Here is a 22,964-nt window from a genome sequence, read left to right on the forward strand (position 1 = left end):
GCGTGCTCGCTCGCGCCAGGCGAGTCTCCGCGTCTCCCTCGCGAACTCGGTGAAAGGAATTGGCGCCGTTCGACTCCAGGCGGGTCCGCTCTGCAGCACGAACCCCCTCCAGCCGCAGCCGCCGCCGCCGCCGCCGCCCGGGGCCCAGCAGCAGCCGCCGCCACTGGCCGCGTGAGCCGAGCCCAGCCCAGTCGCACTCAGCGCCGAGCGGTGAATCGGGGCCTCACGATGAGCTCCTCGCCCGTGAACGTGAAGAAGCTCAAGGTGTCGGAGCTCAAGGAGGAGCTCAAGAAGCGGCGCCTGTCTGACAAGGGCCTCAAGGCCGAGCTCATGGAACGGCTCCAGGCCGCTCTAGACGACGAGGAAGCCTCCGGGGGCCGCCCCGCCTTGGAGCCCGGGAACGGCAGCCTGGAGCTGGGCGGGGATTCGGCCGGGCGCTCGCACACGCAGCCCTCGGGAGCGGGCCTCGAGCAGGAGGCCGCGGCCACGGCCGACGAGGAGGAGGAGGAGGAGGAAGAGGAGGAGGAGGAGGGCATCGCGGCCCTGGACGGCGACCAGATGGAGCTGGGCGAGGAGAACGGCGCCGCGGGGGCGGCCGACTCGGGCCCGATGGAGGAGGAGGAGGCGGGCGGCTCCTCGGAGGACGAGAACGGCGACGACCAGGGCTTCCAGGAAGGGGAGGACGAGCTCGGGGACGAGGAGGAGGAGGCGGGCGCGGGCGACGAGAACGGCCACGGCGAGCAGCAGCCCCAACCGCCGAGCGCGCCGCAGCAGCAGCCGCCGCAGCCCCCGCCGCAGCGCGGGCCGGCCAAGGAGGCCGCGGCCAAGAGCGGCGGCCCCGCCTCGCTGTTCGCCGTGACGGTGGCGCCGCCCGCGGCGGCCCGGCAGGCCGCGCAGCCGGCGGGGGGCAAGAAGAAGGCGGAGGGCGGCGGCGGCCGGCCCGGGGCCCCGGCGGCGGGTGAGTGGGGGGGGGCCGCGGCCGGCCGGGGGGAGGGGGCCGGGGGGTCGGTTGCGGGGGCTCCCGGAGGGGCCGGGGGGGCTTGGGGCTGCGCGTGCGCGCGCGCGTGTGTGTGTGTGTGAGTGTGTGTGCGCGTGTGACGGCGCCGCCATTATCTGGCGCGGGAGCCGCAGCTGCCGCGGGCGGGGGGGGGGAGGAGGAGCGGCGGCTGCGTGCGCGCGGTGCGGGCACATGGCCCCGCGCGGGGGGAGGGGCGGCGGGGGGGAGGGGGCGGCGGACCCGGGGCGCGCGGCGGCGGCCCGAGCTCTCACGTTGCCGCCGTATTGTGCGAGGGGCGCGGGGGCTCTGGCGTGACGTCACTTCCGCTCGGCGGCCCCGGCGGGGAGGGGGGGCGGGGGCGGGGTGGGAGCGGGGCCGAGTCAGAACGCGGATCCGTACAATGCGGCCGCGGGGAGCGCGGGCCCGGCCTGGGTGGGGGAGGGGACAGAGAAAAAGCTGGGCGCCCCTCCTCCTCCTCCTCCTCTCGCCTCTGGGCCCCGGCCGGCACGCACGTGGGCTCCGCTCGGTCCGCGCTCCGTGTGGCGCCCGCTGGCAGCCTCGCCTAGCCCGGCGGCTTGGCGCTATCCTGGCTGCGTCACCAGCCGCGATCCGCTCCCGGCCCCACAGTCAATAAATGGTCGGCCAATTAAGGAATCCTTGAAACCGGGGGAAAATGGCAGGTTAACATGGCGAGCTTTTCTTGAGCTTTCCAGATTACAAATGCAATAGGCTTTTTTTTTTTTCGGGTCCGGCTTTTGTTTTTGGGTCGTGATTTTTAAAAATGTCCTCATCTTTGTAGGAGATGGCAAAACAGAGCAGAAAGGTGGAGACAAAAAGAGAGGTGTTAAAAGACCTCGTGAAGATCATGGCCGGGGCTATTTTGAGTACATTGAAGAAAACAAGTACAGCAGGTAGGGAAGTCTTATCTGATCTTCACTGAATAAATGAATCACAAAAAAAAGAGAAACGAGAAAGCTATATCAGGAGATATTCTCTTTTTGCAGAGCTAAATCTCCTCAGCCTCCCGTTGAAGAGGAAGATGAACACTTTGATGACACAGTGGTTTGTCTTGATACTTGTAAGTGGATATCATCCTCCAATCTTCTTAATTTTGCAATAGGGCCTAAAATTTACAATGTGTTAGGAAATTTGCATTTATGAAAAAAATTGCTTGTAAAAGCCTAGAAAGTAAGCTGATTAATCATTTGTATACCAGTCTTTTAAGATTAAGGTTGCCACAAGCCACATGGAAATCTCTAGGTAAGGAGAATAAACAAAATGGTATTTTAAAATTTAGTCATGTGTTGTGGTCTGGCAACCCCATAGCAACTTGGTGCTTTACTTTATTCCTTTGGAAGTATTAGGATATTTAGGTGATAAAACTTTTGAATAGAAAAGGCAATTTACGAAATTCTCATTCTGTTCTCTGAGGCATATAAGAAAATGGTAATAAGTATTAGTGGTGGGAAATTAATAATTTACCTTTTGGGATACTATTGATTGTAAACTCTTAAAATTTCATTAAGTGGATTTAGAACTTCCATTGTTTTGCATTTTTTTGGTACTGGGAGTTACCAGTTTTATCTTTATTAATGGCTTTCCCTTTAGTTCCCAAGTATATACCCTTTTTCTAACGATTAAACTGTAACATTATTTTCTCAATAACTGCTGTTTTGTTCTCAATTGCAGTTCAGTAGCTGCTGCTTTAACATAAGTTGGTGTCTTCCAAAGACCTGGGGCAGCAGCAGTGGCTATCTCTGGGCCACTAGCTTTCTTCAGCAGCGAATGGTATCAAGGGCAGCACTGTAATGCTGCTACTTTTACCCAGATGGGTTGTAATTCATTATGTGGAAGCATTGCAAACCTATAAGTGGGCCTTGGCTGTCTGTTCAGTTAATTTTAGTGGTTGTGTGTCTTTAAAAAAAAAAAGTACCTGATTGATTATTTGATCAAAATTTGCTAATGTGAATGGTCTATCTGGAACAAAGGGTAGAAATAGGAAATGATATTAAGGCAGGTAAGATATGTTTTTTATAATATATATGTATACATATATTTAAAATTTGGGGTTATTTTAATCTCCCAAAATGGATATTTTTAGTGGAAACAGTGAAAGGGAATTGGAGTTTAGGGTGGGTAGAACAGCATTACTAATGAGTTTTCCATTTTAAGTTGGCAGTATTAAGAGATTTTGACTTCTTTAATGGATGGGCCCAAGGTTATGTACATATAGGAAATGGTGATCTTTAGAAAATAGCAGTGTGAATCGCTTTTTTATTTTTTTTGTTTGTTTTTATCAAGAATAGGGTTCTAAAGACTATTAATTTGCTTATTGTGCCTTGGGTTTTATAAGGAGAAAAAGTACAGATCAGCCAGATCAATTGACAGAGCAGTATGTTCCATCTTTGCTATAAAAAGAGGAATACCAGGGACAAACCAACTTAAAAACTTCTGATCCCGTATTTTAATTTTTAATAACTTGAGTTTCTTTACCCTGAAAGGAATTGGCAAGTTCTAATAGTAGTCAAAGTGCTAATAAATAGTTAAGTAGCCCCCAAAACACACACACACAAACTCAAAGCATTGCATGGTGCAAAGGACTGAAATAATGGAGAAGTAGCTGTATCCTTATGATATTGAAGGGGAGGTGCTTAGTGACTTTCTGTAAATATCATCTTGACAATATTGAGATTTCATTTGCAATCTCTGAAGAAAGCTTAGGACCTTGGGCCCTGAGGTAGTCTTTAATATTTACAAAGGGCTAAGACCCACAACTCACACCCTATCTTAAACCAGTTGGTCATGGCCTCCCTACCTTCAATTGTATTGTGACACTGGTAAATGCTACCTGATTCTGGCATGCTTCACTTTGTGATTTCCTGCTATCCTCTGCTGCTTGGCTCTAAATCAAGGTAAAGAGCAGAGCAGGTATGTATGAACATCACATTGTCTTCATTACCTGTCTTAAGTGGTTTTTTTTTTAAAGTGTACATATATAAAACCATGGAGATTTATCTTTTTTTTTTTTTGTCTGATTTGCCGCCTTCCAGAATTTGGCACAAGAATTTTTGGCGGGAGTGGGGCATTAATCTCTAAGTAGTTTAGTTAGAGTAATGATTCATCACAATGTAAAGTCTTTATGCAGCACCAAGGAAGTTGTAAAATACTTTGGGGATTTTATTTATGTGGTCCTCCCTGATAAAATAGGGCAAAAGAAAATAATGGTCATTTGTTATACTTACAGATAATTGTGATCTACATTTTAAAATCTCAAGAGATCGTCTCAGTGCTTCTTCACTTACTATGGAGAGTTTTGCTTTTCTTTGGGCTGGAGGAAGAGCTTCTTATGGCGTTTCAAAAGGCAAAGTTTGCTTTGAGATGAAGGTAAAATCAGATTTTATAGTGAGTCCCATTTTTAGCAATTATTTTTAACTAAGTAGAATTCTGAGCATTGAATTTTTTATGGGCCACAAAGGAAATTATTATAAAATCATTATGTAACACTCAAATTTGGACAAATGGTGGGCTAGAAAAGGACATTTATTTTTAACAATAGGAATGGGGAAAACAAATGGTAAGTCACATTACATGGCTATGTGACATTTACTTGTTGTGAAAAGGTTGAGACTATCATAGTACCAGTCAGCAGTAACTAGCAATAGTATTGCATCTGCAGAAATAGCAAATTAGATCTAGAAATTTTTCACTCCTAGTCTACATACAGACTTGGTGATTTGTTTCCCCTTCAGGTTACAGAGAAGATCCCAGTGAGACATTTATATACAAAAGATATTGACATTCATGAAGTCCGGATTGGTTGGTCACTTACAACCAGTGGAATGTTACTGGGTAAGACTGTGTGGGCATCGAATATGAGATTAAGACATAGGTTTTCATCACAAGGGTTTTTTTTGGCTAAAATTTGAATTCATATGATTTAGATGAACTCATTCCTATTTACTCAAGTTTTCCTATCTGCTTTTGGGAAATTTAGGAATGGAGAATAATCAGTTATCAAGTGCCCAGAATTGATAAGAAGCAGGTTCTGAAGTATATATAAACCCTGCTTTTTAATTTTTTTTCCCCACGTTGCTAAAAGTTCAACTTAAATCAATTATAAAGTGAAAGTTCATATTAGATTTTGAATAAATTTCTCATTAGCTGCAACTAATCTAAGTTTTCTGTTTCCAGGTGAAGAAGAATTTTCTTATGGGTATTCTCTAAAAGGAATAAAAACATGCAACTGTGAGACTGAAGACTATGGGGATAAGTTTGATGAAAATGATGTGATTTCATGTTTTGCTGTAAGTTGTAACAACAGAATTTTAAATATGTTAACTATACCATTAGAATTATTCAAATTGGAGTATGATTAGGAATGATAATCAGCAGAGCATTGCTTTTAGCTGTTAGGAATAAATAATTTTATAAAAACTTATAGACATTTGGAAATGGAAAGTCATTAATGCAACAGAGACTTACATGTAAAGAATTCTGATCAAAATTTTATGAAGCTGTTAATATGGATCTAGAATTTTTCTTAGTTGGGAGTCCTAATAAAATTTTACTTTTTTTGAAACTTCATTGGATTTTGGGAAATGTCAAATGGACTTGTTACTGAAATATTGATTGTTTAATAGAACTTTGAAGGTGAAGAGGTGGAGCTTTCCTATGCAAAGAATGGACAAGATCTTGGTGTGGCTTTCAAAATTAACAAAGAGGTTCTTGCTGGACGACCTCTTTTCCCTCATGTTCTCTGCCATAACTGTGCAGTTGAATTTAATTTTGGTCAGAAGGAGGAGCCATATTTCCCAATACCTGAAGAATATACTTTCATCCAGAATGTGTCTTTAGATGATCGAGTTAGAGGGCCAAAAGGACCAGATGAGAAGAAAGATTGTGAAGTAAGTGACATGTTTTTGTCTTGTTTATAGTCACTTCCGAGATTGACTAAATGTTTGGCAATTATATACGCTAACATTCAGAAAAAGTTTTGAAACTAGTAGTCTGAACTTAGAACTTAGAAAATTTAGGGGGACAGCTAGGTGGCGTAGTGGATAAAGCACCGGCCCTGAAGTCAGGAGTACTGTCTGGGTTCAAATCCAGTCTCAGACACTTAAATTACCTAGCTGTGTGGCCTTAGGCAAGCCATTTTAACCCCTTTTGCCTTAGCAAAAAAAATTACCTCTAAGTGGACCTACTGAATTTTTTGTACTCTATACATCTTCATGTAGATGGCAAAAATATTGGTGTGTGTACTTTTAAGAGTTTCTGGCACAGTCATGATCCCCCCCCCCCTTGCATTTAAATTTGTGTTTAATTCTATGTTTAAAAGCCTGAAATTTTCAACATTTGATAACCTTCCTTAGGTCCAGATTCAGGCACTAATAGAAAACTGCAGAAAACTAAATATTTTGTTCAAGGTCACATAGCTAGTCAGTTAATACAGAGTTTTCTATGGTAGCCTACTGAAAAACGTTAGAAATTAAAAGGAATTTTTTTTAATGTACTTGTTCATTAAAGTAATCCCATGAACCAAGATACAGTGAGTGTCTTCTACTTAGTACTGTCATTTAGAGTGATAAGAAATTCCATTGCCACACAGGTGACCTTATTTCTTAAACTTAATTATAAAAGGTCAGACTATAGTGATTGAATTTAAAATATTTTGTCTATTAATTTCAGGTTGTGATGATGATTGGCTTGCCAGGAGCTGGAAAGACTACCTGGGTTACTAAGCATGCAGCAGAAAATCCTGGTAAATACAACATTCTTGGAACAAACACTATTATGGATAAAATGATGGTAAGTATTTGATTTAGAATCTGGAAAGTCTGAATTTTTTCATTTGAAATTTTTTTGACATTGCTTGTTTTGATAAGTTCAACATTAATGATGGTATAAATAATAGGAAATTAATTACTGAAGTAGACCTTCATTAACTTAATTATACTGTTTGGACTTTAAAGGGCAAATAACTTAGCAGATGGAGTTGATACCTATGTTTAAAAAACTAAATTCTGTTTTAAAATTGATTTGGTGAATTCTTGTAACTGAAGATAATGTCTCCTTATAGGTGGCAGGTTTTAAGAGACAGATGGCTGATACTGGAAAATTGAACACACTGTTACAGAGAGCCCCACAGTGTCTTGGAAAATTCATTGAGATAGCTGCTCGTAAGAAGCGGAACTTTATTCTGGATCAGGTATGCTGTGAGGAGTTTCCATGTTGGTTTATTTAAAAGTCTAAATTCAAATATTGTAGCAGCATTTAATGATGTTTTAGTGGCACTTATTTTAATCTTGTGTGGCACTTGGCTCATAGCTATGCACAATTGCTTAATAAAAACTGATAATGTCCTTAACAAATGGATGGATTTTTCTCTTTGCAGCTGACTTTAGCTATCAAATTTATTAATTCATAACTTCTGTTATAGACAAATGTGTCTGCAGCTGCCCAGAGAAGAAAAATGTGCCTGTTTGCAGGCTTTCAGCGCAAAGCTGTAGTAGTTTGCCCAAAAGATGAAGACTACAAGCAAAGAACACAGAAGAAGGCAGAGGTGGAGGGGAAGGATCTTCCAGAACATGCAGTTCTCAAAATGAAAGGCATGAAACTTTGTTTTGATACTTTCTAAAGACCATTGTTCCAGATGCTTAGGTTTTTGCAAGTACATTTGAAATCTTCCAAGAACATATTTTTACAGTGTTTATTTTCTGTTAATATTTTACTAAACTCATAGTATTAATTTTGGTTTCCTCACTGCAGTGTATTTCTGTAACTTTAAGCTAGAAAAGAATTTTATGTAGTTGAAAAACAGAAGGAATTAGTTGATAGCAATTTCTGGTCAATATCTAAAAATACTTTTGAATGTTTACCATTATTTTCTTCACTTATAGGGAACTTTACACTGCCAGAGGTAGCTGAGTGTTTTGATGAGATTACCTATGTAGAGCTGCAAAAAGAAGAGGCTCAGAAGCTTTTGGAGCAGTATAAGGAAGAAAGTAAAAAATCCCTTCCTCCAGAAAAGAAGCAGAATACTGGCTCAAAGAAGAGCAATAAGAATAAGAGTGGCAAAAACCAGTTTAATAGAGGAGGTGGTCATAGAGGTCGTGGAGGATTCAACATGCGTGGTGGAAACTTTAGAGGAGGTGGTAAGTTGGAAATTTTAGTTACTAAAAGTGAGTTGAAACAAATCTTTGGTATTTTGAGCTGAACATCAAATAAAATAAAGCTTCATTGTACATTGAAATTTTGTCTTAGCTTATCAGTATTGAAAATCAGATCCTGGCATTTTCCTCATGAGCTTTTTGTGATTGTGACATTGAGTTTAAATTTTGAATAAATAATGCAAAAGTGTATGATAGTCAAATATGTTATAGTAATTTAAGTCTTTGTCCTGTACTGTTACATAATTTTAAAACATGATTGATGTTTAGGTTGTTTAAACATAACTGTTAAATATTTAGTTAGCTCTATGTGGAAATACAAAGACTTAAAATTTTCCTTTCCTTCAGCTCCTGGAAATCGTGGTGGTTATAATAGGAGGGGAAATATGCCACAGCGTGGTGGTGGAGGAGGAGGAAGTGGTGGAATTGGTTATCCATACCCTCGTGGCCCTGTCTTTCCCAGCCGAGGTGGTTATTCAAACAGAGGCAACTACAACAGAGGTGGAATGCCCAACAGGGGGAACTACAACCAGGTAATCTTCCATATAGCTAGACTTAGAGGCACAACTAGGCTTTATGAATAACATTGTTTTATATGGGTTGTATTTTATAAAAGCACAGTTAAGATATTTCAAAGCAACTGTGAAACAATTTGAGATTTCTATTTCTGTTGATACAGGTGTCCTAAATGTTAAAACAATGACTAATTTTGGCTTTTTTTTTTTTGAAGAAACCCAGAAATCCAGTGTTCACATGAACATGAGTTTTTCATGTACTTGAATTTGTTCAGAATATGAAGATGGTACCCTTTAAAGGAATTTATTATTTTTGAGATAAATTTTTAAGAGCTGCAGTTTTAAGAGTTGCAGTTCTAAAATGAAATCATCAAATATACAAGATAGAATTGATTGGAAAACTTTCATTGACAATGATAACCCATACTTTAATGCTTTTAAAGGTCAAATTGTGATACTCATTTCAGATGCCAATAGGAAGGAGCCCAGAATTTAGGAGTATAGCTGATTGGTTAGGTGACCATTCTCTCATCCTCTTCTCCCCCTCCCCCTCATGTTTAAGTTGTTTATAGAATCATAGTTTTGTTTATAATTTCTAGTGATCAACTTCCTTACCATTCTAGAGCATGGAACAAGTTGTACAAGGGCAAATTACTATAGCTGTGCTTAGATAATTTTTCTTCTCCCTCTAGAACTTCAGAGGCCGAGGAAACAATCGTGGCTACAAAAATCAATCTCAGGGCTACAACCAGTGGCACCAGGGTGTAAGTAATTTTATGCACTTTCCACTTCAGATTTATTTGTATTTTGAGTTGGAACAAGAATCAGTCCTGAAAACTCTTCCACTGGTTATCAAAATGTAAAAATGCAATGGTGAAGTGTCCCAAACTGGCACTAGCCAGTGTTTTGTGGAAGTTCTTCCTGCCCAAAATTCATCTCCAGGTACAACAAATAGTAGCCTAATTTGATAGTTAACAAATTTCTATTTAATATATGGTATTTAGTTTTAGATAACCAGGTCCTGGTGTGCCCTTTTATAATGTGTTGATCATTTGGGGATATTAATGCTATAATTAAAATATGGTGTTTTAATGAAATCAGAGGTAAGACAGGTCTAATCTATTCTAGCAGACACATTGCTCTGCGTTAGATTCAATGTCATATCCTAAAAGCAACTTGAGTGGCTTATTGATGTGTTTTTTCTTTAAAAAAAACAAATTTTCTCTTGCAGCAATTCTGGGGTCAGAAGCCATGGAGTCAGCATTATCACCAAGGATATTATTGAATACCCAAATAAAAACGAACTGATACATATTTCTCCAAAACCTTCACAAGAAGTCGACTGTTTTCTTTAGTAGGCTAACTTTTTAAACATTCCACAAGAGGAAGTGCCTGCGGGTTCCTTTTTTAGAAGCTTTGTGGGTTGATTTTTTTCTTTTCTTTTTTGTACATTTTTAATTGCAGTTTTAAAGTGAATCGTAAGAGAACCTCAGCATTGTGCACGATAAGAGAATGTGTCAGTATTTCAGGGTTCTACATTTTATCTGTAAAATGTGACTTTTTTTTTTACCACAACAAAAGTAAAATGTTGCTTTGTACCTGGTGTCTTTTATTAAGATTTACTCCCCCCATTTCTCACCGAGAATAACAGTCGGGAGTCATTTGTCACAATACAATAGAAATGTTAGCAACCAGATTCATGTAAGGGCTTTTAGTGGTCCTCATGAATTCACGACTTTGTACTGCTCACATTACACTCCATCCTCTCTGTAGTTTGGTGGGTAGAGGAGGGGGTAAACTAAGCAGTAGTTCTTGGCAATAACTGGGATGGGTTTTTATAACAATGGAATTTGCATAGCTGGGGAATTGAAGGTAAAACTTGGAGCCAAATAGGGAAGATGGAGTGTATGTAGAAGGGCTCTTTAAAATGTAAAACTTCGGTTGCATTATCTGTGGAGGCTCAAACTTGTGAAGGTACAACACCATAATTTTTTCCATTTGTTCTGCATTTTGATTCTGAAAAGAAAGCTGGCTTTGCCCATTTCTTATTAAACAAAACTTGTTGTAAATCCAGTTGTCTAATGGGATCTATATGAAGTTAGCTATGTCTGTATACCCCTTCTCCCACAAAATACTGTATACCTAGTGTGCTTGTAGTAGTTAACTCCACCATCTTTGTAAGCTAATGGAATTGTGAGTCACCCATTTATATCTAATTTTTAATCATGTCAGTTCTTGAATGGGTATCTCCTTAGCCTGCTGATTTCTTTTTTCTTTCTAAAGAAAGTGGGTGGAGAAATTAATTTAGACGTTTGTTTGCAATAAAATGAATTCATTTTACTCTTGTTTGGGATTCTCGCCATCAAGGTCCAAAATCCCTTCAAATCTCCCCAGAGGGGGAGAATTTATAAGTGTGTGCTTTCTGGACAGCTTCATTTCTCTGCATTTAGAACATTTAGGTTTTAAAAACTTAAATGTGTACTGGCAACTGATTTATTTAGAAATATTGATGTAAAGTTGTATTTTCCCCCCGCCCCCAAGACTTTAAAATGTTAGGAGGGGAAAGGGTACTGGCTGGGAGAAGTAATACTGTTTTATCATTACATATTAAAAGATGTTAAAATTGCTGTCCACAAATGTATTTATAGTACATGTAACCCGCTGTGTGGGAACAATTGCTTTTAGAAGCCATTGATCATATGAGCCAGTCATCATTGATTCACTACTACACAACACTGCTAACTTAATATTTATAGCTATGTGATAATTAGATCCCCTAATTGTAATTTTATTGGGTTTGCACAGAACACAAATTTTAAAGGATTCTCACTATGAAGTGAGGAATTAGGAGTCAAACTGTAGAACTAAAATTTGACTTCAGTTTTTCTTTCCCAGTTTAGGTTGTTTATCTAATCAGTATTACTTTTAATGGATTTTTCTAATTACATTATTAGGTTTTGTATTAGTTGTTTCATAAAAAAATTTTGAGCTTTTTCATTATTCAAGGCCAGAAATCCCCTTTTTTTCTTTTAAGCTAAGTGGTTTCTAGGGTTGATTCAAAATTAGTTGGCACAGAAACAATTATATCAACTTTTGTAGTTCGGATCCTAGCAAATACTTAAAAATGGCAATGGTAAAGGGACATAAGCTACTGTAAATAGTGGGTTATCATAGTTTAGAGGAATTGGTTCACTAAACAGTATCTAAATTTTGGGGTCTAAATTATATTTTTTTTCCCATTGAAAGCTCAACCAATGACTATAGAATTATTATCGGGCATGTGATGTCTTAAGCAAGTTTAATATAATACTGTTGGAAATCAAGTTTTCATAAATTTGAGCACTTAGCACACTTACAAGACATCACAATACAATTCAGAATACCTCCCATTATTGTCAGTTCTTTGTAGAAAAATGGGAAGGGTCATAGACAACAAATTTTCATGCATTCAATTTACTAGGTGATTAATACCTAATTCAGAGAATAGGTAGTAGAAGAATTTTCCTTATAAACTTTTCTGGAATCTGGCTCAGAGAGGGAATTATGCAAATAGCCAAGATGATAGACAGTTTTCAGACATTGCAAGTCTGATACTAATTGGTGCTTGATAATATGCTGTTCACAAATTGGGAGAGAGTACCCAGCTGCTAAGCATCTATATACTTGAGACAGTTTATCAAAGTAAGATTAGGAACCCTGTGCATATAAAGTTTATGAATGCTTGAAATTAAAGTATGGAATTTTCCTTCCTCCTTAGGAGAAGACAAATTGCATCAAAATAATTCAGGAGTTTATGATGGGTTACTTCAACCCAATATCATTTTTTTTCCTCTAAACTTTTCTTTTAAGCAAAATGATGACTTAGAATAGAAATTTGCAAGAGGGTAAGATGGCAGTTGTTTATCTTAGCATTTTCCATAGTAGGTTGGGAGCTTTTGTTTGAAGATAGAATGATTTGGGGTTGAAATTGGCAATTAAAGGAACCAGCATTAAGGTAAGGATTATATGCAGGGTTTAAAAAGGACAGTAAATAATGGCCAAAAAAAGGAAGGGTAGTAAGAAGTAAATTAACCTTAATATGGAAGTATAATAGAGTACCTATAGAAGCTGACTGGAAAGATGGCAGAAATGTCAAGCAGGCAGCCGTCATCTGATTTATAATAAAGGACAGGAACAGTTGCGATGTGTTGAGAATGGATAGGGGAAAGGAATTTAAAATGAGCATGAGGTTAATAGATAAAGGTTGGACAGGAAGGCTTGAGGTGATAAGGAAGATGTGAAGGGTCTATATAAAAAGCATTTTTTCCTGGGTTGGCTTAATTGATTCTACCTGAAGTTTAAAATATGAGGTTAGTTCTTTTCAGTAAGTAACAAGCCTATTTGTGGAAAGTGATTGGTGATTCTTTTGTATTATTTTTTTAACTTTCAGAATTTCTTAAATTCTCCAGGATATTAGTAATCTTAATTTATGGGTTTTTTACTGTGGAGCAATTCTTATTCTGAATAGTCTGAAGTGACAGATTTTGTTATATTCCAGTGCCATTATCTGAACTGCATATTAGAAAGATTTTGCTTTTCATTATTGATGAAAACCACCAAAAACATTAAACACATTCTTAGTGATGCATATGCATTATTCAAAATCTGAGATTATTTTTAAAATGAAATTTCAACCTGATTTACAGGCCTTTGAGAAGGCCTAGTAAGGTTAAATGACTTAAGCCCAATTAGTGTGTTATGTATTAGTCAAGATTCTAATTTAGAACCAATACATGTCTTTCAACTGTGCTAACATGGCTCATAGGATGAAAATAGCAAGTACTTTGTTAAAAAGGCAATATAGATTTCTTAAAGAATATAGGGTTCTGTGTCCCTAACAATTTTGGACAGATGATGTATTCCTGTCTTTCTGTTGGTGGGATTGACAAGTATAATGGGTTGTATACTTCAGACATTTCAACATCAAAGGTAAAACACTTAAATTATAGTTAAAATGATTGCTTTCTCAGATGTTTTAAAAAAGCAAAAAGTGAATCCATTCACATCTTCAACTTGTAGACTCTGGCTCAGCACCAAATCAAGATGATATTTCTTAAAAGCCTATGTAATCCCATCATTTAAAACTTCTCTTCCCAGTATTACCATAATTAAGGGGAACAGTTTGCTGTTGGGAGTGCTTTCTAAAATCATAATGAATTAATGACTCTGAAAGGAATAGCTTTTGGTTTGGGGCCTTTTGAGTTTAGTCCTGAATCAAATCATTCTACTTGGATAAAGACTGGTGGAACCTAGTTTCTACATTGCTATCTATATGTCTTGAATTGATGAAAGCATGAAAATTTGGCTTTCATTCTGCCATTCCATACATGCACAAATGAAAACCAGAATTCTTCAATAAACTAAATATCTACACAATATGATCAGTGTTTAGAAAGTAATGATGAAAAACACTAGTATAATTAGTGTCTTCCCACCATGAGTATATCTTAAAATCCTTAATTTGTGGACTTAATTGTAAATTGCTATTAACATTTTAAAAACCTTTAGATTATAGTATAAGCTTTTAATCTTTGGGGGTTAGGGTTGGGAAGAGGCCTAAAATTCTAAAAATTTGGATGTGTTCAGTTCTGTTTTGCCTGTCATTTCTTTGATCAAGTGAAGGTTTTATTTTCTTAAGTTACTTGTCTGGACACATCTGTCATGCTTTTCATATCCAAAATAGCTTTTTAAAGACAGGGCAATTTCAAGAATTGGGTCATTGAGCATTTCTTTTTAAATAAAGATGACAATTACCATTTGTCAAGTGTTGTGAGACATGATGGGTTTTGCACTGAACCATCTATTCATATGATTGCTGGACACATTTGCAAAAACCAGTCCTAACTTTGAAGGGTTGTTCTTTTTTGGCCTATGGGGCCACATTACAGCTATTTGCAACCCCTGAATTCCTTTAACTGAAATAATCCAATTATTTTTATGGGATTAATACATTCTTTTATTTGCATGTAAATAGAGGTATAAATGTATATAGTAACACCAAACTTAATATGGCTCTAATTTTGAAAATGGCCAGGATGTGACTACCAAATATTCATATACTGGACAAGAAATCAAATCTATTGACAGAATCAGATGTAAAATTAGGGTTAACAAATTTTCCAAACTTGATTCTTTGTTTTTCTTTAGTAAATTTCAAATCTTTCCAGATTGTAGAAAGATAAGAAAGAATTCTAAAACCTTACACTGTGGGAAGCAACAGCTGCCGTCAAAGGAAGAGAGAAACGATTTAAAAAATGGGAGAAATAAGTAAAAAGGCTAAATAGCCTTCTAAACTTAGTTCACTTAGCCTTTGAGCACACTACTGTTAAATATCATGACTTAAGTCACTTATATGGGGGCTAGTCCTTAAAAATAAATGTTGACTATACCCTGTTGGAGGCAGGGAAATAATGTTTCAAATTTTCATCCAAGCGATTTTAAGGTTTGACACCTTAAGAGGTAAGCTTCAGCCATCTTTAAAAATTCATTTATGTGGGACACTTCATAACCCAAGAGGGATAAATATCGGGTTTAGGGAGGGGGGGTACATCAACATTGAGCATGAGATGTGTCACAAAATAGGCTTACAGGATTTTACAACTAAAATCACTGCTTGATGAAATGACTTAACTGGTTGAAACAATTTTAATTAAATGACCTTGTAGCCATGTGAAATTTTAAATTATTTCAGGATATATGTAACTTGTCCTGGCTTCAATTAAAGACAAAACTTTGATATTAGGTAACAGGTAATCGGGCAAGCAGCTAAGCAAAGGTCTTGATATTCTCACCTAGAATCTAAAAGTTGAACCATGAGTTGAAGAGAACTTAGCTCATAATCAAAAAGTAAATATCAGGCAAATGGTCTGGTTTTGGAAAGCATATAAATCCCCATATATCACCACTTATCAATCATCAAGTGGAAAACACAACATGAGATTTTAGAGATAAGGTGCTCCAACCTCATTTTATGAATGAGGAAACTGAAGAAATTGCCATTCAATACTGGATTTCAGGTACATTTGTCATAGTAATTTTAGTCATTTTGGTAATTAAAAATTAATTCCAGCATCTTAGGTTTAATGAATACAATCTTGCATTTTATTCTCAAAACGATGTTTTTAGTGTCATGCAATTGGAAGTCCCCTCTGATAGACTTTTTTGAAGACATTTTGGAGAGGTTCTTAGTCTCTTTGGATTAGCAGTGTCTAACTTGTTTAATTTCTATGTTTTTTCTCTGGCTTGTGAAAAAGATTTTGAATTGATGAATGGTAGTGTTATACTTAAGGAATTTCAATTGAATAGAGTTAAATCTAAAACCTTTCAATTAGGTTCAAAAATTAAATATGAATTAAGCAAATTTGGTTTACTAGCAACAAAAACCTTGAATTTTGGTTGGAGTTTAGGTTCAATTTGGTATTGATGCTAGGCTGTATTAATTAATGGGTCTATAACTGGATGTAATTCCTGATGAGATGGAATTGTGAACAGTGGCTAAATGCATTTTTTTCCAGGCCTTTTTCTTCTTAGTTTTCCAATAAGGTTTTTCGCTGAAGCCTCATCCTGGCATGAAGAGGAAGCTGGGTCCTTTGAAAGCTATACCACTAGGGTACATGCTTTTTGCAGGCCCTCACAAGCTAGGGAAAAAGTTTACTATTATATGAGGACCAGCTTTATTAGCTAAATCAAGAATCCTCACCACCGGAAATTTTCCCACAAGGTGATAAGTATTTTGCCCCACAGTTGATGAACACCATCTACTGAGACACTGAGTTTGAGTGATCTGCTTTGGTAAAGGGCATCCACATGGAGAAAATCGTGGATCTTTTGAAATCTTAAATATTACTAATATTGGAATGCAACTAAATTTTGTTTTGGAAAAATTGGTAAGAAGCAATCAGTGCTGATTCCACATGTAACTTTCACATATTCCTGGATGAAGCAGCCTTTCTTCCAAGATAAGGTAACGGACATTTTAAAAATGACAAACACGCCTTTCAGGTTCCAAAGTAAAACTTCTAAGTATAAATATTAGAAAAACCGAACAATTAGCTAAACCTTTTCAGAAGTTTTGTCTTTGAAGTAAGAAATTATAAATGCCACTCCTATATTAAATAACCCATTAATATTTTTCAGAGTGCTGGATGTCCAGTCATGTCCCACCAGCCAGTTAGCCCTTTTAAGTTGTAAAAATTAACTGAGGAAATTAATAACAAAGGGAAAGCATTCTGACATTGAGCATACAATTCCAAAATGAACTGTGCTGTTCATATCTTAGAAACAGGTCAAAATTAGAACTTTGGAGCCTGGTGATTTAGGAAATCTAGCTTTACCAACCTAATGAAGCAAAGTACAGTTTGGCCAAGCTAGGATAAAAAAAACAGGAGCTCCTATTTGCCCGTTCTCTGTTGACCACTTCTCCCCACCTCCCACCCCATTTTGGAAAACCAAATGAACAAATATTCCTCAAAGTTGGAAATAGGTGCAATGGGGAAAATTTAATTTCACATTTAAGGCAAATAGGATCTTTAAGATTTTATTTAGGGACATTTCTCACCATAAGTTGGTAAAGGATATGTGAAAATTCAGTTGAAGACTCACATGTGACATGCTACTTTACATCTGAAGCGATTTTAAGATTTTAGATATTCGTGACATTGAAGTTTGCATATTTATGTCAAAAAGGGTCAGGTCATGAAACAGTGTAGTTGGCTACAATATTCTATTAAAATGATAAATCCAGTGTGGTAGATTTAATACTCCATGGCATACAACAATCTTAAATTGTCAATACAATAATTTTTTTAAAAACATGTTCTTTGAGAAAAAGATATTAAATGAATTTCTGTGATCAGTTTCCCCCCCCCCCCCCCCCATGGATACCTGAGGGGGGAAAAATATTCAGAAGTAGTTAGGGACTATCCAATTCAAATTAACAAGCATGGTCACCATCTCTGACTATCTTGAACAGTCCAGCCAATAGTCCATAAAGAAAAGCTTCCCAGCTACTTTTAAATGTCCTGGGCCATCTGGTCCTATTCCTGAGGTTTTTTAAAAGTAAATACTACAGAAAATGGTGGGATGGTAAAAGCAACAAAAGCATCAGAGCAATAAACACACCTTGTATACATGTAACAGATAATGAGCCAGTTTTCACTGAAACTTCTAATTACCACCATTCTATTTCATCAGCTGTTTAGCTGGTACCTACTGCCATTTCACCTAGACTGAAAATTCTGAATTAATGGAATGTGGAAGAAATTGTGCTGCTGATGGCCCCAGGTGGCCTTTTAGTTCTAAAAGGTAGGTATCTTTTTATTAAGATCATTATTAGGAAAAAAATAAACCTGAAAGTGGCTTAAAATCAAAAGAAATCATGGCTACTCTGGTAGGTCTTTTCAAAATCGATCACAACAGCTATTTTCATTCTGAAAGTCATTCAAAATCAGTCCATACACTAGTAGATATTCTATCCAGATATGCAGCTTTTGCAAAATTTTGCAAAAATCACTAGTGACCAACATCTACCTCTCCATAAAGCAGATTGCTTATTTCCTTGGAACTCTAGCTTGCTTAGCCATCTAGTCCAACACTTCATTTTACACATGGGAGGTGGGAATAATTATGTCTGATGATCAGAAATTATGAGAACCAAAAATGGGACCAGGTGATCCTTTCATTCTACAATATCAATCTGCATTTTTAAGTATCTTGATTGTTCTGATACTTGCATAAAGAATGTCAGTAAAGAAAGTTGTTCCTAGAAACATCCACTTGCTATTTTTTCCCCATCAGTCTCAAATACTTTGGTTTTCTGGCTTTCAGAATTCTTCAAAGATACACAAAAATGTATATATGTATAGTTTAAGAAGACGCTTGTTCAAAAAAGATGATAAGATACTTGTTCACACATTTCTTTAAAATGTTTATTTTTCTCCAAAACAAGAAGTTAGATAGCTTGGGGGAAAGAAAAACAATCTTTTTTTTAACCTTAAAATAAAAAAGACCTTAGAAAAGTATTTTTCTTTTTAGATGAGCCTGTTATATACCATATTTCTATCCTTGTCTATTTAATTTCTCTGGCTGCCAAAACAATTTTGGAAATTTCTGTATAACCCCAGGGGAACAAAATTGATTATTTTTCTTTTAATGCTGATTTTTACTACTACCCCTTGATAAACCTTATTCCTGCCAGGAAAACACTATATTCCCTTTCTACTGACCACACTTTCATTCTTCTACCTACATGGCTTAACTCAAAAATCCTTGGAAAGGGAAAAGGCAGGAGGTTTTGCTTCCTTAAGAATGAACCAAACTAACTCCAAGAAAGTGAGATGAAAAGATGGAAGAGCATTAGGTGGGACTTGGATGGACCTGGCCCGGATCCTGGTCCCAGTGCTTCCCTGTACTCTTTTCTCCTACTTTGGGCAAATCATGATCTATATACACCTCTTCATCTTCACAATGAGTGGATTGGATTTAAACGATACCTAAAGTTTCTTCTAGTCTCCCAAGGCTATGAAGATAAGGTAAAGGCATCAGGATTTTTCTCCTAAGTAGCAGCTTTGCTTGCAATTTCTAGGAAAAAAATAGCAACGCTCCATATCCAGTAAATGTAAATGAATGTCATTGTTTTTATATGTACATATAATGAATGTGTTCATATGTATACATAACTATTCCAAAAAAATATGCTGGTGTAAATAATTTAGGTAGGTAGAGGATTAAGTCTTCGTAAGAACTATTGTAATTTTTTCAAGCCATTGGTGGATGTCAGATTAGTAAAGAACAATGGACACCAAAATATCTTCTCAATTGTTTCTAAAACTGCATGTTTATGTTTTCCTTTAGTGAGTGCTAGAGAAATATGGACCATTATATTGAGAGAAATGAGAACTAAGTGAAAAAATCTAAGGGTAAGTATAATCTTTCCCCCCCTTCCCCAGAATTTCTGTGTTTCAACAACTTTGACTGCAGTCAAAGTATAAGAGGGAATAGAGGACATCTAATATAGAATCAAAGATTTAATAATTTATCATGCTTTAAATGGAAAGTTAAATCTCACTTTGAACCAGGAAGATTTGATTTTTAAAGTTAAATTTCAGAATAATCCAAATAAGAAACAAGGTTTTGCATCCTAGAACCATTAATTTGCAAGGTAATCCAAAAATCAGAAGTGAATGAGTTTTTTCTGAAGCAGATGATCTGCAAGAAATCTAGAAAATTTTTAAAATGATTGTTTATTCCAGGTATGCCATTACAATACTAAACAACGCTATCAGAAGGTGATTATTTACAATATAGAGAATGAGGTATTTAGCCATTTTTATTCACTGCAGATATTTTGAAATAAATTTGCCATTTTTTTTAAAGCATCCTTGTTCAGTGTTGTTACATCTGATCAACTTTGCCACATAGTCCATGATTTCAATCTGTTGTTTAGCCTTCTGCTTTAGATTAGGAATTGCTACTTTTGGTGCTGATATCTTTTCTTTCAGGATCAAGGTGGGTGCTTTCAAACAAAATCTTGTTTTTTATTCCTTCTTGGACAGTTCTTTGCTGGATTCTTTGCTTTGCATAATTATATCTACAAGGAAACCTTTAAGAGAGAGAATCTAAGATATTAATCAAATTTCTTCTTCAGTGCACAAGACTGAAAAATAGGCGTTTTTGGAAATCACTACTACCACATTTAAAAAAGATTTCAAAAAACTGAGGGTGCCCAACATTGACTATTAAGTTTACCAACTGTTTTTTTTTAAAATGTTAAGTTCCAAATTCTTTCCTTTTCTGTTTTTGTTTGACAATGAGGTTAAGTTACTTGCCCAAGGTCACACAGCTAGGTAATTATTAAATGTCTGAGGTGGAATTTGAACTTGGCTCCTCCTGACTCCAGGGCCAGGTGCTCCATCCACTGTGCCACCTAGCTGCCCCAATTCTTTCCCTCTTGAAAGGGTCTAATTTGTCCAATTTGCAATAGCTCACACATATATGCAGTATGGGAAAATGGTTTTTTGGTGTATCTTTCAACATTCTTGTGCTCAATCATTATCATTTTAATTCAATAGCACTTCTGTGTATAGTCTTAGGGATACCAAATGTTCTACTAAAACCCTTCTTGTGACAAGTATGTAAGAATTCAGTATTTTGCCAATAGGTGCCTGATATTGATTGATGAAACTAACTTTATGCATTGCATTCTATATATCGACAATTCTGGTTTCTTAAAAGGAAATTTTTTGCATTTTTTATGTAATAGCTTCAATTTGACATGTATATAGTCCAGAAAATAAGCATACATACCAGCATCCTAATGTTCCCAAAATAAATACTCCTACTGCAACATCACAAGATCTTCTAATTCTACCTATTAAATAAAACATCATTAGTTTTAAGCACTTAACTATTTCAAGGAAAAAAAACATTTTTATGGATATATAAAATTTTTAAGTGCAAATACTCACTTGTAAATAAAAAATGTCCAAAGCCAGCTACGATAGATCCTAATGATCCATAGAGTATAGAGTTTCGTGCACAGGGTATATTTTGGACATCCAAAATTCCTAGAAGCTTAAAGGGCTAGAAAGGAAAAGGGGGGGGAAAGTCTTGTTAGAAAAAGAAATATTTTCTATGTGGTTAGAGATGGCATTCACAACTCATGTCTATCCTTCACATTCTGAACTTAAATATTCCCAACCCACAAAGTTGTCCCTTTCAAAAATTCAACTGCCATTATGCATATATTCATATGTATACATAACTATCCTAACAAGGTTGTGAACTAAAGCTAACTTCCATTACTTGTATAGCACACAATGTTTGACACTAAGGAGCCAGCAAGTTTCCTGAATATAAAATAAATTTTAAGATGAATTTATTAAATGATTTACTAACTAGGTTTTTTTGTTAATACTTAAATATACATCCTCCTATATTGCCTAAATACTGTATAATAGAAATCTATTTTGAACCAAAATAGACAGGGTTAAAGCATTCAGTCTTATGCTTTTTGTAGCAAAATGACATCTGCTTTTAATTGCATAATCTCTCCAATTTTTATTACTTATGTAATTACTTATCTACTTATATCTCTCGTAACAAACAAAACTCCTTTTTTAGCCCTTTTTTGCGCCTTTTAATCCTTTTTACTGTATGTTCAAGTTTATTTTACTAAGTCTTAGATGAATTTTTAGTCACAAAAACAGTAGCAACTGTTTTTGGAACTATGGGGAAAATAAATGGTTATGGTCATGAGATCAGGAATGTTTTATTGAGAAGGACCATTGGTGCCTTGACACCATAGGTGTGAAGAGAAAATAATCTATAAAAGTAGCTTTTTCTCATTTTTCTCAGAATATCATTTAACTTAACACACAACAGTGGAGAATAGTAAATAAAAAGAAACTGTTAGCCATGTAGGGGAATGCGTAACAGTCTCTCTCTTTACAAATGCAAGCTATCATAGCTTAAAATTGCACTGACTTTTGGGATACTCAGTATTAGAAATATTGTGTTCAGTGAGCTTAAAATTTTGTTTTGCTGACAATACATAGAATAAATGGAGCATACATTGTAAGCATATAAAATAAAAGATTAGTACATACATGGTCACTTGTCAAATTGGCAACAGAGACAATAACTTGCATTATCACAACGAACTAGGATAGTTTGGAGATCCCATTCAGACCTTAAGAGTGTATAATAGTCCAGTTTGATGATTAATATGTAAAGCATAGCAAGCAAACAAAACACAAGAAGAAGAAGGTTGATTTCTCTTTCTGAAAAAGTCTCAGATGAGTTGTCAAGATTTCAATTGCAAGAACAGAAAAGAACCAGAGCAGTGAGGTGGAGGCTATTGAAAAAGAATTTCTACACAGGGAATCTAACCTTTCATGGGACTGAAGTTGTGGGACTTCCAAGATCACCATAATAAATAGAGGCAGAACTGAGATCAAATTGAATGTTCTTGTAGAATTATGAGAATCAAATAAGATCATGCCAGAAGTGAAAACAACATATAGTACAGATGAGGAAATTGAGGCTCCAAGATCACAGAGGGACCTGAAGTTATCTAGTCAGATATTTGTTTAATGGATGGAGAAAAGTGAAGTCTCAGCAGGGATGTAAATGACAGAGGCATCATTCAAGGTGATCTCTAGCTTACAGTTCAGATAGCAAGAGTCAAAAAGCAGAACTGAGATTTGTTCTGTTTGGCCCCAGAAGGCTGGAGAAGTCAAGATCAGTGAT

At 37.2% G+C, this 22,964-nt stretch overlaps 2 protein-coding genes across 4 annotated transcripts in view; one reads left to right on the forward strand and one right to left on the reverse strand.

Annotated features, from left to right (window-relative positions):
* HNRNPU (heterogeneous nuclear ribonucleoprotein U) overlaps positions 1 to 22,964 on the forward strand; it is a 26,619-nt gene continuing 3,655 nt past the window's right edge. Inside the window, exons 1-15 of one of the 3 annotated variants that reach the window (XM_074222855.1) lie at positions 1 to 958; positions 1,797 to 1,908; positions 2,002 to 2,075; positions 4,242 to 4,381; positions 4,747 to 4,846; positions 5,189 to 5,301; positions 5,638 to 5,901; positions 6,683 to 6,802; positions 7,074 to 7,202; positions 7,434 to 7,602; positions 7,894 to 8,148; positions 8,512 to 8,696; positions 9,371 to 9,442; positions 17,910 to 18,020; positions 19,569 to 19,633. In XM_074222855.1, coding sequence (XP_074078956.1) covers positions 229 to 958; positions 1,797 to 1,908; positions 2,002 to 2,075; positions 4,242 to 4,381; positions 4,747 to 4,846; positions 5,189 to 5,301; positions 5,638 to 5,901; positions 6,683 to 6,802; positions 7,074 to 7,202; positions 7,434 to 7,602; positions 7,894 to 8,148; positions 8,512 to 8,696; positions 9,371 to 9,442; positions 17,910 to 17,948 — 2,502 coding nt within the window. In that variant the 5' untranslated portion in view covers positions 1 to 228 and the 3' untranslated portion in view covers positions 17,949 to 18,020; positions 19,569 to 19,633. Of the gene's footprint in view, positions 959 to 1,796; positions 1,909 to 2,001; positions 2,076 to 4,241; positions 4,382 to 4,746; positions 4,847 to 5,188; positions 5,302 to 5,637; positions 5,902 to 6,682; positions 6,803 to 7,073; positions 7,203 to 7,433; positions 7,603 to 7,893; positions 8,149 to 8,511; positions 8,697 to 9,370; positions 9,443 to 9,909; positions 19,634 to 22,964 lie in introns of all 3 variants that reach the window. The other 2 variants (XM_074222854.1, XM_074222853.1) reach the window with 2 other exon arrangements.
* COX20 (cytochrome c oxidase assembly factor COX20) overlaps positions 18,110 to 22,964 on the reverse strand; it is an 11,755-nt gene continuing 6,900 nt past the window's right edge. Inside the window, exons 2-4 of the mRNA XM_074222856.1 lie at positions 21,182 to 21,296; positions 21,021 to 21,084; positions 18,110 to 20,316 (exon numbers count right to left, since the gene is read on the reverse strand). Coding sequence (XP_074078957.1) covers positions 20,175 to 20,316; positions 21,021 to 21,084; positions 21,182 to 21,296 — 321 coding nt within the window. The 3' untranslated portion in view covers positions 18,110 to 20,174. The remainder of the gene's footprint in view (positions 20,317 to 21,020; positions 21,085 to 21,181; positions 21,297 to 22,964) is intronic.

This window comes from Macrotis lagotis, chromosome 2 (assembly GCF_037893015.1).
Source record: "Macrotis lagotis isolate mMagLag1 chromosome 2, bilby.v1.9.chrom.fasta, whole genome shotgun sequence".
Lineage (NCBI taxonomy): Eukaryota > Metazoa > Chordata > Mammalia > Peramelemorphia > Peramelidae > Macrotis > Macrotis lagotis.